General features: G+C 40.2%; 1 protein-coding gene across 2 annotated transcripts in view; it reads left to right on the forward strand.

Annotated features, from left to right (window-relative positions):
- Hbs1l (HBS1 like translational GTPase) overlaps positions 1–16,642 on the forward strand; it is a 71,716-nt gene that overhangs the window by 28,718 nt on the left and 26,356 nt on the right. For both annotated transcript variants that reach the window (XM_028777339.1, XM_028777342.1), the window contains 3 exons: positions 11,089–11,197; positions 15,564–15,829; positions 16,238–16,403. In XM_028777339.1, coding sequence (XP_028633172.1) covers positions 11,089–11,197; positions 15,564–15,829; positions 16,238–16,403 — 541 coding nt within the window. The remainder of the gene's footprint in view (positions 1–11,088; positions 11,198–15,563; positions 15,830–16,237; positions 16,404–16,642) is intronic.

The following is a 16,642-nucleotide window of genomic DNA, read 5'->3' on the forward strand; positions in this document are numbered from 1 at the left end:
TGTGTGTGATTTGTGTGTGTGATTTGTGTGTGTGATTTGTGTGTGTGCAGATGTACTTGTGTACACATGTGGAGGCCAGAGGTGGACGTTCCACCTTGTATTTTGAGAGGGATTCCTCTTTGAACCTAGGATGCTCTTCACTGGCTGGTCAGTGCTTCTCCAGGATGCCCCATCTATAACCTCAAACACAGATTAAAAACATGGGTGGCCATAACTGGCCTTTACATGGGTGCTTAGGACCTAGACTTGGGTCCTCGTGCTTGCAGTTCCCCCATGTAAGCATCTTCTTATGTGTGTTATTCAGTCCGTCTACATCTCCCAGTGTGACAGCCACTAGGTTAGAGTTTGTGCTTCATTCCATATACGAAATTATACAGTTTCATTAAACACTTGAATGCCTAGGATATTTCATTTACTGGACTGTATATTGTGTAGGATTTTTTTTTTTTAAAAAGTAACTGGAACTAGTATAAGCTAGTTTGAAAAGTAAGACACATTCTATTTTTTAATATTTTGTACTGTATAGTACATATAGAATGTGTGCACGTGTGCCTGCATGTGTGTGTGTGTGCACGCACATAAACATATACCACAAAGATACATAGTAAAGGCTTTTCAAATTTAACTTATAAGTTACTCAGATAGCTTTTGCTTTTTTTTAATCTGTGGTTTAAAATTGACAGCATCTCGTTGGAATGATCTGAATGCCTTAGATCTGAATGCCTCTTTCCAACCTCCTAAAAATCAGCATGAACAGAAGACTGCCCAGGTATTATTAGCCTGGATGCCCTTAAACTTGCTTTGTAGACCAGGCTGTCCTAGAACTCACTACCTCTGCCTCCCCAGTGCTGGATTTAAAGGCCACTCTGCCTAGCAGAAGGATTGACTTTAGTATTACCTTTTCAGAAGTATCTCAGCAATTCATGATCTGCCTCAGTAAACTCACAGAATCGAAATATGGGCAACACATTTTCATTTTCGAGATGTACATGACTCAAAGGTTTTTACTTTAGAATGGTCCTGATTCAGTTGTCGTGTGAACACATGTCCGTCATTTGAGGAAGGGCAATCAGGACGCAGTGGGACCAGAGAGAAGGTGCCTTGAAAAAAAACTGGAGAAAATGAGCAAAGGTCAATGGTCACCTTAGTCACCTGTGTGATCTTGAGTAGACATCTAATATTTATCTATAAAAGGTTAGTTTTGACCACATCAAAGTTCATGATATGTGAAACTCATTTCCATTTAAGGAGTTGTTCCTCAGTTGATCTGCAAGGAAAGTGTGTACTACTGAGCATCCTTTACTTGGCTGCTTCCTTGCCTTTCACCTTGTATTAGCTGTATGGGTCTTAGTGATTTAAGAGTTTAATAGCTTGTGTCCTAATTCTGCTCTGTAGCCTTATAATCTGGTGTTTTATGTGGAGTCAGCCTGTCAGCTCATGCTTCTGTCTTCATTACCAGCATGTTGATTAGTCATTACCACCGTCTATTAATGTGTCTGACTAGAGTCTCAGCAGTCACAGGTTCCTGTTTTCATGATTTTCCCTTCCCAATACTCAGTTCACCCCATATTCTAATAGTGCGTCTGGTTAGAGTCTTAGCAGCTCCTGAGGTTCCTGTTTTCCTGCATGCCACATGCTCGCCCATCTCTCAGAGCTTTCTTAACTTTGCTACTTTTTTTTGTCTTGTTTATCTTGGCGTCAGACACATCCCTCAGAATGATTTTCTGCAGACTACTGTCCCTGCTTGTGTTGCTGGTGTCAGGATGATGTCATAATTTAACCTGCAAGGCTCTGAAACACCCAGTGTGCAAGTAGAGTCTAGTGAGATAAGCTGTTGGTGGCATCATGTGTTTAGGTGGGGTTCCCCCGTGGACTGCTGTCATGCTTCCTGATCCCCCTCTGTTAACTGTCTTCCTCCTTTTACCGAGTTCCTTTTGTATTAGAATCATGGTCTTACTCTTTGATCTGTTTTTATCCAGTCCGTACCACAATGTCATACACTTGGAGTTTTTCTTCTTTCCATTATGTGTGACTTACTGCCAGTGTCTATAATTCTGACTGCGTCCTTTCTGTTGGTAGTCAACTTGCCAAGGTACTGCACGTATCTGGATTCTTTCAGTTCCTCAGAAATGCTCACTATATAGACTACATACTATTTTATTGATAAGAAAATTAGGCACAGAGATAACCTCCAAGAGACTGGTTGGAGTCCTTGACATGGGGCAGACTATTGGTATTCTGATGGGGTAGCAAAAGTGCATGTAGTTTATATGTACTGTGTTCTATTCCTTGTCACCTAAGGGAGACAGTTTTGTAGTTTTTACTTCATAGGATCAGCGAATCTCTATTGAATGTAGAAATTGGCTTCCTTGATTTCATGTTCATGAATCTTGAAACAATAAAAAAACTATAGTTTTCATGAAAGTTAGGACATTTTTATAGAATGTAGACATGGTATGAGCCATTGCTACGTAGATGAGGAAACAGATTGTTGATGCTCTTGATGTCAAAGAACCCCAGTCTACAGAAAGGAGTAGCAAGATAGAGATGGGTTTTGAAAGATAAATTGGGGCCATGTTTCAAAGGCCTGTGTGTAATAGTCAGTTTTTGTTTTGTTTTTTCCTTGTATGGAGACAATATATTTTAGTTTGAACATGAGGGTAAAAGACTCTGGTGACAAAGGAAAGAGATGGTTTGTTGAATAAGGGATAGAAGATAGAACACCATCAGACACTACAGACATCTGGTCCTCAGTAGTTAAAAGTAAGGAACAAATCTGAGTGGTGTTCATTAGATGAAAAGTAAAGGAAGTGGTGTTAGTTGGATAGAAAAAAAAAATTGAAGAAAAGAGTCAGTAGTAAATGTCTGAAGTTTCATGGTTGGCAGATAGGAAAAGATTACTAGAACTGCTGGTTTAGGGGGAAGTGGTTTTGTATAATGTATGTGCTGTGCACTTAATTCCTTTGCTAATTACTCTAAATAGCTGTGGTTCTCCACTGAAGGAATTCTGTTTCACCGTCTGGAGAGATTTGGGCAATGTTGCCAAATATCTGCTAATGCTGAGGACAGTCTGTTCACAGCACCAAATGATCACACTCAATAGTGTCAGTAACATTGAAGAATCCTGCTTCTGAGAATTTGACAAGTCCAGAATAGATTTTACCCTGAAATATTTCTCTGTAAGAGGAAACAAGTTCAAAGAAGTCACACTTATACTTCCCTCTGCCTTCATTCCTTCAGCAGAATATCAGAACATTGAAAGAGCTGTCAGGAAAGGACCGGCTGGTTGTATATTTCTGTATTTATATGCTCACTTCTTATTGGCTACTGTGTAAAACAGACCTATAAATGCATCCTTCCTGCTTGGAGTAGTTCTGATTCTCTTAATTTATTGAGCTATTCTAGTGGCATTCCCTGATTTTAATTTACTCTGGCTATTGTATAGAAAGTCTCGATTGATAGCTGTAGGTTCAGGTTTCCTGTCATTGTTCCTAACTTACAAATGTTACTGCTCATTCTCTCATACTGACTTTCCCTCGACATAGTCTCCCTGGATTTATGCTACCAGGTTTATACTATCTTTGTTATATGTTCTAGAGACATAATTGCATAATTCTTAAGCAACTAAAACTGGGTTCAAGAGGACATAAACATACTTTGAGTTTCTGTCTTGTGTCACGGTTCATGTTTGTTCTAGTATTTCTTATATTTAAGAACTGAAGAAACTAAATGGGCACAGAAATGTCTAAATTGAATTCTATAATTGATAAACTTGATTTTCAAATTACAGTTGTGCTAAAATACTACTCAATGATTATCTATCTCTATAATGAAAATCTGATTTTTTAGCTTCATTTGGAAATCTCACTTTTTGTGTTCTTACAAATGCGTGCATTTCTGAAATAGATATTAATTTTTTGGTTGTGACAAGAGTTGTGCCCTATATAGTTTCTGGTTGCATATTTTTAGATTTCTTTTCATATGAGACTTGAGTGTTGATAGCTGCTGTGAAGAAACTATGTATCTATGGAGTATAAGTGAGATCCTAAGGCAGAAGCTTGAAAATGTAGAGAAAGTAAAGGAATTATAAGACATTGACACATGGGATTTTCATGGGTAAATCACAGTTATCACTTTTAGTTTCTATTGTTTTTTTCTTACCTCATCTTAATTTGACCTTCCCATTTCTAAGCAGTTTTTAGTAATTTCTAAGAATATTTAATGCTACTTATTTTACTCTATATTTAGTAAATGGAAAAGTCCTTCCAAAGCTGTCTGTGTGTAAGTGTGTGTGTGTGTGTGTGTGTTATGGGGGAGGGAGACAAAGACCAGATGCATAAACATATTTCTTAAAAGTTTATTGATTCATGGGGTCTGGAGAGATGGCTCAGAGGTTAAGAGCATTGTCTGCTATTCCAGAAGTCCTGAGTTCAATTCCCAGCAACCACATGGTGTCTCACAACCATCGATAATGAGATCTGGTGCCCTCTTCTGGCAGGCAGACATACATCTAGGCCAAGTGCTGTATGCATAATAAATAAATAAATAAATGAATGAATGAATAAATCTTTTTTTAAAAAGTTAATTGGTTCGATAGAGTTTTAGTTCTATTAGTTCTATTGTGCTTTCTCCCTCTCCAGTTTTGGGCCAGATTAAAAGTGAAGCCTTATGTACATACTTTTATCACATATATTATGTCCATTTCACATTTTTATAGTTTGTGTCTCAGAGTGGTTTATATGTTTTTGAGAAGAACCACCATTAATCCACCAGGTGTCTGTAACACTCACACGATGCCACAATAGTTGCCCTTCGCATCCTTTACAAAAGTATACACTGAGAAAGTGTCTTTGGTTAGGTCCCACAAGGAAGGAAGCAGGCAGTTCTGGAGGAAGCGTCAGTTGAAGGGTAACTACAAGGGACAGGAGATACCCTTTTCTAAGAATGCTTTATTGTAGATGGAACTGTAGCCTGAAGAAGGTGAACTGGGTAGGCATGCAGGTGATTTGTTTAGGGTGTAGACCCCGTCATTATAGTGAAATCATTTAACTTTTGTATGTCCTTATATATCTGTAAAATGAAAAAACCAGATTTGATGAAGTGAGTAACTTAGATGTAATGAAGGATGGAACACATATGCAGTTCTTCCTGCTCTGCTAGGGACTCAGTGCTGACCACTAAATGTGTGTCTTTAGAATACACACCTTTGCATGGCCCTGAATTGCAGGCTGGGTAGATTTTGCATGACTTGAGCATTTGTCTTTATGCTCTTTTAGAATGACTGACACGTTTTACTTTCACCTCATAGTAGCCTGTTGGGAGTGAGGAACTTGTTAGTGTTTGGAAGTAATCTATACATAGATCCACTGAGCTGGGAACCATTTACTTCACCAGATTGCTGAGGAGAAGGGGCAGCTGGAAGCTGTGTCACAGGAAGGGTTAATTCCCCAGTGGTGCAGCCTGTGACCACCAAGAAGAATTTGAGAGTAGAGATATACAGGTGCAAGGTGCTAGTTAGCGGAAGGGTGGGGCTTGGAAACCGAGGCCTGTTCTCTACCTGGTACTGCTGCTGCTGCACTGAGAGATTTACTGGAAATGTATTGCTCACAGTGAATGGATTTCCATTTACTTGGGAAGGATATGATAGTCCCCCCACACCACTCCCCATGTGTATGTTCATATGAGTGCTTATGTGTATCTGTGACTGAGTTGTTGGCATTTTTCTGACCTCAGTAGGATTTGTTTCCCATCCAGCCTGGTGCTAATAATGAGCATGACTTTGTACAATGTGAACTCTTTGAAGTAACAAAATCTTGTGCATATTTGCATTTTTTTACTTAGGAGTGACCTGTAGTTTTGTTAGCGTTCTTAAGGATCATCTGGCTTAAAAAGAAGGAAAACAGGAAGGCAAGTGCTGTGCTTTCAGTAGTTTTCTTGCCTACAATACTGGCATCTTTGTGTTTATTTTCAATTAATCAAAAAGTTGAAATGTTGCATCTTGAGTCTTTTAGTATAAACACACACCAAAGTAATATTTGCTGCATCCCTGAAAACAGCGTAAGATCATCACATTGACTTCTCTATGCGTACAAGACAAGTAAAAATTACATTATTTCAATATAATAAATATGTAACAATCGATGTTTTTCATGAAACTGGAAGGTACTAAAAATGAACTTAAAGGGAAGTTAGAGTTAGTCTTGTGGGCCTCGGAGTGAGACTTTCATCCTGTACTTTTTCTTGTTCTTAGAAGTCCACGTCCACTTTGTCTCCTTTTGTTTGACCCAGTCAGGTGTCTCCTCCCTCTTTATGCACCACTACTATATCATCACAAGACAGTCACCATCACCAGCTGCAGCAGCAGCAGCAGCACCGTCATCACCATCACTTAGCATCACCACCATAACCATTGTCATCACCCTCACCACCATCAGCAACAGGAGCAGCAACAGTACCACCACAGTCACTATGGTCATCACTGTCATGGCGCACCATGCATCTCCAGCCTTTCCTCACTGGGAACACATTGCTTTTCTCATAAAAGCCAACCCCTCCCTAGCGCTGCCCCCAGTGTTTCCTGCGATGTATCCACTTGTTTCACTTCATTCTCAGCCTCAGGCTCAAGACCTGCCTGCCTGCCCAGTCGCTGTAACTCTTTCCTCTGTCTCTTCTCCATGGCGGTTTCCGTTTGCCTGTGTTAGGCCTCTGCTGGTTCTTGTGCAGTTGTCCGCTTTACAGCCTCATAGCTTCTGTTTTTGCTCACTAAAGACTTTGGCCGTTGGCTGTCAGTTGTCTTCTGCCTTCTGCGGTCTTGAAGATCATGCCCTACGATGGTGCATCACAAGTTCAGGACTTTCATCTGGCTTCATTTGCGGTGATACCCACTTAGCCTCTCAGTCAATTTTCCTTCCCCTCACAATAACTAGTTCACATCCATTTTGACTCCCTTCTTGACCCACAGGCCCTTCTCTTCATTTGATAGTCTCCATTTTTCATGTGTCCAGCTTAGAGGTCTTGGTCTCTAAACACTTAAGTTTTTAGAGGGCAATAATATCTTAAGGTTTTTACTTTGTCCTGGCACCTGCTGGGTGGAGCCTTGACCTTGCATACAGCAGTCAGTGCCTTTTCTATTAATGTCTTATTAATAACCAAAGTATAAAAAGGGCCTAATACCCCTGTTTTTTGTTGTTTTTAAGTGTTTTTAATTGAAGTAGAATCACATCAGTTTCCCCGTGCCCCTCGCTCTGGCCTCTCCCCGCTACTGCCCTTTGAACTATTTGAGTGTACCCCCAGTTGAAAGCTCCTTTCCATTTATAATTGTTATGTACATGTGTATGTATGTGTGTATGTCTATGTACAAATATATATAAATACAACCTACCTTGTTTTTGCTGTGCATGTAAGTACCATTTAAAACAGTTCTGAGGGTCCGTCTCATCCCACTCAGAATAGCTAAGATGAGCAAACGACTAGACAGCACCTGCTGGGAGGCTGTGGAGAGAGAGGATAATTGTTCATTATTGGGAATGCCGATTGGTGCAGTCACTCTACGAATCAATCTGGAGAATCTTCAACCACATGATCCAGCAGCTATACCACTCTTGGCACACACCCAGAGGACTCAACACACACTCCCCAGACCCTTGCTTGGCCAGGCTCAGAGCCACCTTCTTCACAATAGTCAGGAAATAGAGACATCTACATGTCCTTCAACAGGCTGACAGTGAAAATGTCTAACATATTCACAATGGAATACTATTCAGCTGTTAAAAAAAAATGATGGATCTAGGAAAGATTATACTGAGTGAGGTAAAGCAGACTCAGAAAGGCAAATGCTACAGGCTCTTGCTCATTGTGCTTCTGAGCACCTGGGTTTTGTTTGTTTATTTTGTTTTTTGAAACAGGGTCTCTAGGTAGCTCTGGCTATTATGGAACTCACAATGTAGAGCAGGTTGGCCTTGAACTCAGAGCTCCTTCTGGCTCTGCTGGGATTAAAATATGTGCCACCATGCCCAGCTGCATTGCTCTTTATGTATAAGACTATTCTTTTGTTATTAAAAATTCTTAATTCTCATTTTTTCCAGTCTCACCAGGAAAGTAGCTATTATATTAAAATAAAACAACCAACCCAAAAGAAGTTATTCATGAGAAAGTCTCATCATTTAGTTCTCAGACATCTATGTCTGCTTTCTGCACTATTAGCTCTTTCAGCCCCACCTTGGTGTCTGCCATGCTTTGGCCCCTGCCCTTCCTGCCTTCTTAGATGTATCAGTGTTGGCAGTGTGTCCAGTGAGCCCTGTTTCCTTTCTGGTGAGGTCCTGGACACTTGTTCAGGGGTCTGCCACTTCCCGTCCCTGCCATGCAGTGTCAGTCTCTGTGCACCTGTGATCCTCATCTGAAGTCCTTATGGCCACATTGGATTCAGAATATCAAACCTGTGGGTTTATAGAAGCAGTACATGTACACAGCATGGCTCTGCCAGCCAATGGTTGGGTAACAAACAGACTCTATACTCAAGCTCATTGCTGCTTCTGCCCTGGAGTGGAGCGGTCTGAAATAAAGGCTCATGTTACTTCATGCTGGATTTTGCTTCCAGATGAATTACTAAAACTTGAAAGATGTTAGCAATGGTGACTTCCTAGTCACAGATGAAAAGATAGGGACATATTCCTGCTTCTGTTTTGTTCATTCTGGATTTTATTTCCTTCACTTTTAAATGCTCTTGTAAACTACCAGTGACCTTTATCTAAAGGTCACCTTGTTCTGAGTTTAAAGCCTCTTATCACCTGATTGGTCAGCAGCCTTGGGTCCTGGGGTGCTGCAGGCTCCTCTGTTCCCTTTCTTGGTGTCACCTCTCCCTGGCTCCCTGTCTTCTGTGCACTTAAATGAAAAGTACTTTCAGGGCTTTGTAATAGGACCACTCTGATTTGTTCCTTTGTCTCTCTTTTCAATGCTCTTCTATTGCAGGGCTGTAGAAGTCCCACTTGGGTTTTAATAAAGACACGGAGTTGTCTGTATGGTATAAGGCTGTTGGCCTGTTTGCTGGGCAATCTCTCAAGTAGCCTATCTAATGAAAGCTGCTTACATCTCCACCCTTGTGTCTCTTCACATGGCTCTCTCTGCTCTACCTCCCTGCCTTTCTCATGTTCTTGCTTCTGTCCTCCCTGCCCAGGCTGATGCTACTGCCGGTCCTTCCAACCCAGCCTTGTCCACCAGCTCTTTATTCTACAGAGCCCCTCCCTTACTCATCCAGTCTGAGCCAATCAGCAGCAGAGCAATACCTGATCCAGCTCACTGTTGCCTTTTGGCTGGAATTGGCTACTTGCTTTTTAACATGCTAGTCTCGGAGAATCTTCTTTTGGGCAGGTGAGGAAGGACACGCATTTTCATATAGAAAGCAGGTAATCAGCCTAAGAAAGGACAATACCAAATATCCTGCTAGCACAGCAAACAGTTGAAAATACAAAGGCACACCTACACAGCCATTTGATACAATGTGTGTGCCTAGGGGAATGGGTTACCCCAACACTCTTACAGTCGCGTGCTCATGGATCTCAAAGATAGGTGTCCTCCAGTTCAAGCCTTGCCTGCCTTTGGTGAAGTGCCTACTTGCCACTTGAAGCTGTCCAAAGGTCTGGTGTCTGAATGTATAAGATCATAGTTTTCCTTATCCTCAGCCAGTTGTCTTCACATGTTGTTACTGTATCTTCTCTCATTTCCCCGTGCTGTCCATTTCTAGAACAGGAGTAGGGGCTGGTGTGTGGCCCAATGGTCCTGTGTATTTGATATCTTCAGCTTCACATGGTACAATTTCTGTACTCAGAACAGCTTTCTCCTACAACAGAGTCAGTGGCCAGACCACCTTCTGGAGTGTGCTTTGGTTTGTGCTGTAGGCCCTTATTCTTGATTGACTGACTGGTTGGTTGGTTGGTTGGTTTATTGTATCAGGCTCTAACTCCCATGTGTCTAGGAACGTTCTTTCTAGTTCACATGTGCTGCCATCACATCTTACACATATGAACACATATGAACATATGAGCAGTGACAACAGTTAAACTTTACATTTAAAAAGCATTTTATGTTCCCTGGCTGAACTCTGTGAGCACATTTTCTTCTTGTTCACCTTTGTGTTATCAAACAAACCTGGCCTACAGTGAACACATAGTAAGCATTTTTCATAATTATGTACATTAATTTGTCTTTCCTGATTGGCATGGCACTTTTGGTACATGTGTTTACTAGTGTAACATGTAGTTTCCATGTTTTTGTGTGAATCTAGTCCTGTTGGTACTCTTTGAAAATCAATTTTTAAAACTAGAGAGTTATGTATAAAGAGACAATACATACACCCATACTCTGCTCATGTATAGTCAGTGCACACACCCATACTCTGCTCATGTATAGTCAGTGCACACACCCATACTCTGCTCATGTATAGTCAGTGCACACACCCATACTCTGCTCATTATAGTCAGTGCACACACTCATACTCTGCTCATGTATAGTCAGTGCACACACTCATACTCTGCTCATGTATAGTCAGTGCACACACCCATACTCTGGCTCATAGCTTATCCTTCATGCTTTTAATTTTTCTACACTTTCCTTGTCTCCTGTATTTATGGATATCATAGTATCTAATGTTCTATGCAAGTAAAACACAGGAAATGTTCCAGCAAATTTCAGCAGACTTTCAACTTGTTCATCAGTTGATAAATCTCAGGGGATCAAAAATAGTTTAGCCATCTGTTAACTGACCAGACAGTTTTAGTGTTGTGAAAGGGTGTGGTCACAGAAGTAGGTAGAGGATCTAGGTAGAATGTCAGTATAAGGCTCAGAGCACAAACTACCTTGTTTCTTAATACTGAAACTTAACAGCTCAAAATTTGAAAGCGATCTGGTGAGGTTGAACATGGGGTGTCCAGACAGCTGGGGATTTCCCAGAACAGGAGTCTTTAGCTCACTGTTTAAAGAGAAGATATATTTATAAGACATGAATTCTGTGTAAATTAATCACAGTCTCTAATTTATAATTTGCCATATGTTTCTGGAAATTAATTGTCCTTTTATATTTTACTCCTTAATTAGGAAAATCAGTTATATCTCGGTCATCCCAGAGTGAATCTGAAATTGTGCCAAAAGTTGCTAAAATGACCATATCCGGGAAGAAGCAGACCATGGGATTTGCAGTGCCTGGGTAAGACTTTGAAGCCTCCTCCCCCTTTTAAAACATCCATGGCCTCTTAGAGCATCCTTTTCAGTTTTGCGTAATAAAGCACTGGAATTAACTATCTCATGGACTTTGTGTATAGCAAAAGACAGACAGGGCTGAGAAATTAATTTTGATTCTAGCCTTGTCTTTGTATGACTCAGTAACTAAAATACTGCTCTGCGGTTAGAGAGATGGCTCAGTTGTTAACCACACGTACTGGCTATTTTTGCAGAGTACTCAGGTTCGAATCCCAGCACCTACATGGTGGCTCACAACCATATGTAACTCCAGTTCTAGGAGATCTGGCACCCTCTTCTGGTCTTTGCAGGCATTGCACACACTTGGAGCACATAAATGTACCCATATATTAAAGGGAAAAAAATTAAAAATACTGCTTTGAAGTTTTTGTAACCCTGTGTGTTACAGTAAGTGTAAGAATGTTTATATGTGTTTGCAAATTTATGTGTGCGGATGTAGTATGTATATGTATTTGTGTGTGTGGTTATAGTGTGTGTGTGTGTTTGCATATATGTTTGTATATACTACCAGTGTAAACATATGGCCAGAGATAATGGGTGCTTTCCTTGCTTGCTCTTCACTTATTTATATTTTAAAAATGTGCTTTTTTTTTTAAACTTTGTGTAAATGTGCCTGTGTGGGTTATGTGCACACGAATGCAGGTACCTGTGGAGGCGAGAGGAGTAAGTTGGAGTAAGCTGCCCTAGGTTGGTGTGGGAACTGAACTTAGGTCCTCTGAAGAGCTGTGTATGCTCTCAGTCCCTGTCTCACTGTGTAGACGAGACTGCTGCTAGGGAGCCTTGGGGTCTGTGTGCTTGCAACCCCAGCAACAAGATTACAGCGGGCCGCTGTGTCCATGAGTGCTGGGGATCTGAACTCAGATGAACATGGATCTCACAGACATGGATCTCAGTTCATAAAATATTAATACTTAGCCTCTTTAAAATTGTTCAAAATTTTTATTTCCTAAACACCACTCTTGCTGGGCTTGTGACATGAACCTGCTATTAAGCACTTGGGAGATAGAAACTGGAGGACAGGTGCTCAGGGTCATCCTCGGCTACCTAGAGATCTGGAGCAGCCTAGGCTACATGAGTCTCTGTCTTATAAAAAAGAAAACAAAAAAAATGCTATTTATAAGGTATGTATACTTCATTTACCAAAGCATAAAAGGAAAAAAGTCATCAAATACTAACAAGGATGACTTTCATTTTTAGCCATATGAAATTCAGTCTCAGGAACTTATTACTTTTTGCTCCTTTTATAAAAATCTGTGGTAATGGGAATATATGTCCCCTTGTCACTGAATGGTTTCCCAGTTCAGTGTTTGGACTTAAAAGTAAGACGTTATCCACTTGATTTCAAGTTGAGTGTGGGAATAAGTCAGGTCTAGGAGACAAATTCCTCCAGTACAGATTAGTTTAGTGATGCGTGAGATAATCTTTGTCATGTGACTTTAACCTGGTCAGATGATTTTAAGTTCTAGTTCAACTTTAAAGGTTGTTCTTTTCTCTCATAATTAGAGTTGAATTAATACAAATACCCTTTTTATCCTTAATGTGTTGAGTTATATTTAATTCTGTTATGGAAGTCTGTTGTTTTGTTTGAGACAGGGTGTGGAACTCACTACATATACCAAGCTGGCCATGAGCTCACAAAGATCCATCTGCCTCTACCTTGAGTCCTGGGATTAACGGCATGTACCACTATGTCCAGCTAGGGAGACTTTTATTGAACAAATAACTAAAACACAAAACCCTTACTTTAAGGGTGCCACAGTCATGTGGAGAGTCTCCGAAGTCTTAGCAGCTTGCAGATAAGCTTTAAGTAATATATTGTATTGGAAATACACACAGAGCTTCTAACAGAGTCTGTGATCAGTGGATAAAATGAGGAGAGAGAAGGGTTCAGTGCACAGTAACTGCAGAAGATCATGTTCAGGAGAGCTTTTATAAAACCCAAATACAGTGCTAGATGCATCATGAAGACGGTGTGTTCATGCTCATCACTGGGCATCAGTTAAATATCTACTAATCAGAATCCTTGGAAATACAGATTATTTTAAAATACATTTGCAAAGTAGTAAAGCTTTCCTTTTTTTTTTTGTTTGTTTCTGAGTCAACATTTGACAGGGCCCAATGGGAAAACTCATTAGAGTATGAAATGTCCAACAAAAGATTGGAACAGATTGGATACTTTGTAGGATTCATAATCTGGATAAAGTCTTGGCCTATCTGGTTTAGTCTCAAACAAACAAACAAACAAACAAACCATAGAAACAAGGAAACACTCTCACTGTTTCAGCTGTGTGAGGTGAGTTTCTACATGGCTTGATTCCTAATGCCGTCTATAAGGAAAGCACAGAATACATAATTCTGCTAAAACAAATAGTATTTAAATGACCAACTATGCTAAGCTCTATTGACCTTTGCACAATTCATAGCTTTAAACATCAATAACTTGTTTCTTTTTGGTGCTTGAGGTAGCATATGCCACCATGTCCTAGCTGTCTTTCTTAGACTGGTCTAGTAAACTCATACTTCCAAGTTTCATGTCTCAGCACTATGTCTAGATACTGGAGTCTCAGCCTTTCAGAGTGCTTGAATATTTGCTATATGTGTACAAGTTAATCATAATATTTAGCATATTACATATTATTATAATGTATTCTTAGGTTTTTTTTTTTTGGCTTTTAGACCAATACTACATATAACAGTGTTTCAGATTGACAGAATCCTCTTAGATCAGATGGTTTGAGTTATCATTTAACATAGAGATAATTTACTGGAGTTTTTTGGTAGTCTGACAACAGACAATATATAATACTGAAGTTGGGCATTCTACACAGTGGCATTCCTAATACCCTAGAGGTTGTGGCAGGGGATCCTAAGTTTTAGACCAGCTTTGGCTACATAATGAGCCTTTAAAATACAGACAGACAGACAGACAGACAGACATGGACACACAAGTAATACTAGACAAATAGTTCTTGAAAAGTGGAACATGAAACATTTAAACCATATAGGGTGTTTAACTTGAATTCAACCTTTTTGTGACTTTTAAATGAGCGAATTACTTTTCAGATTAAGTCAAGTATGAAGGCCAGACCTAGCAGGCACACCCCAGCAATGCCAGTGTTTTAGAAGCTGAGGCAGGTTGGCCACCATTCTAGACAGGCTGACTGTGTACTGAGTGTCAGGTCAGCCTATGACTGAGTAAATTCTGTCTCAGAACAACTCCAAAGAAATGCAACAGAGAAAAACATATAACATTTATACTTTTTCAAAATTCTAGAACCTAAAAAATGGACCATGAAGATGGCCCAGGGAGGGGATAATTGTGTTTGATCCTAAGCCTTGCTGCCTGTAATTCCTACTAACCGTATGGTGGGAGAACCAGCAACACCCTTTAGCTGTTCTTTGACTTACACACACACACACACACACACACACACACACACACACACATATATATATCTGGGAAAAAAGTTACCAAGAATTTAAGGAATTACATTCATAATGTGTTGAATTTTCTTGAAAGCCCAGTTGATCCAAATATTTATTTTTGGCTGTACCATTGCGTATACAGCCAGTCCTGGCCATAACATCACAAATATACATACTTGATTCTGACTGATCATGGAAGCTAAACAAAGTTAGAACTTGGATGACAGAATGTAAACTATACTCTGGCAATTCATTTCTCTCTATGTACATGTGTAAGAGGTAACTCATTGCTTAGAGTACTCTGTTTTACTAACACTGAGAATTTTAGCTATACTTCTAGACACAAGTGAGTAGAAGTGATTCAGACACTGAATGCAGGACAGATATTATATACTCAGTCTTGTAAGTATTAATTAGTTTCTAAATGCCCAAGTCAAAAAGATAAATCCTTTAGATTTATAAATGGATGATCCCACTTTTAGAAAGGTGATTTAGAAATAATTAAGATTATAAAATTATATGAGAAAGTGTCTGAAATTTATTCTTTCAGTCATAGCAGTGGGTGTAGGCCTGGGCCCAGAATGGGCATTTTCAGATCTTAGAACTATTTGAAAGTTTAAAACAGCAGTGTTTACCTCATAGGATGCAGAAGCTTTGCTGACTGGTGTCTGACAGTGTGCACCACACCAGCCTGAGTTGTCAGACTTAGTAGACACTTAAGCTTCCAAGTCTTCATTTGTGTGGATTTTCTTTTCCAGCTTGACAGACCTGAGGCAGACAGGCTGAGACCCAGAATATAAGGGGTTATGAAGAGACACCTCTGCCCTCTGTCTCAGTTGGACAGCATCTGAAATGGCTTTCTGACAGTTTTTCTGGTCTTTCTGCAGCTTAACTTCTGAGGAAAATGGACATAATGTGCGTGCTCCTCACAAAGGACCTCCTGGTGATGATGTGAGCATTGCTTCCCCTAACGTTCCTGAGACTGGCACTCCAAAACCTGCTCTCCCACCTTCCTCCGTTCAAACGTCAGAAGAGCTGGGCTCCACTCCAACACCAGTGAGAAAGCCTGGCAAGCTGAGGCAGCAGATAGACGTGAAAGCAGAATTGGAGAAGCGGCAGGGCGGGAAGCAGCTCCTCAACTTAGTGGTCATTGGTATGCCTTTGTTTTGCCGGGTTAGCAGGACCATGTCAGGAGGCTCATAGCCTCTTGGAGTAGCATAGTCTTAAAACAAAGAGGCATTGCATCATAATGTATTCTAGTCACCCAGGGTGAAATGGTACCACGTTACCAAGGAGGGCATCATCAAACTTGGCTTGTGGCAGTTTCATTTGGTGAACATTTTGAAAATGGGATGCATTTCCCCCAAAAATGGGAAAATTTGCCCTCCCTAAAATAATGTGTGCAGTCCTTTCCCCCTCCCCCATTTAGGTGTTTTAACCTTGATAAAAATAGGTATTTATTACACTGAATACTGATGCAAGCTGTTGAATTAGTGTTGCAGTGCCTCAATGTGAACATCTGAAATGTACCTAGTATTAACCCTGAATCAATTTTCCTTAGGTCATGTTGATGCTGGGAAAAGTACTCTGATGGGCCATATGCTTTATCTTCTGGGTAATGTAAACAAAAGGACTATGCATAAGTATGAGCAAGAAGCTAAAAAGGCTGGCAAGGCTTCCTTTGCATATGCATGGGTCTTGGATGAAACTGGAGAAGAAAGGGAAAGGTAGTCACTATATTTCAAAATTTTCAGTTTGAAATGATAGTCCTTTAAAATAAGTGTGCAATGTATGTTGAATATGTAAAACATATAAAATGCATCAGAGAAAACTTTTAAAAATCCTTTTGTTTGTACACTGATCATGCTTTATTGTGTGAGAAGGTTAAGAGACTATTTATCCCAAACCAAACAAGGAGCAGCAGCACTGTTAGATGAGCTGCTGTGGTTGGGGAGGGTCCCTGGGT

The sequence above is a fragment of the Grammomys surdaster genome, unplaced genomic scaffold (assembly GCF_004785775.1).
Source record: "Grammomys surdaster isolate TR1022 unplaced genomic scaffold, NIH_TR_1.0 280, whole genome shotgun sequence".
NCBI lineage: Eukaryota > Metazoa > Chordata > Mammalia > Rodentia > Muridae > Grammomys > Grammomys surdaster.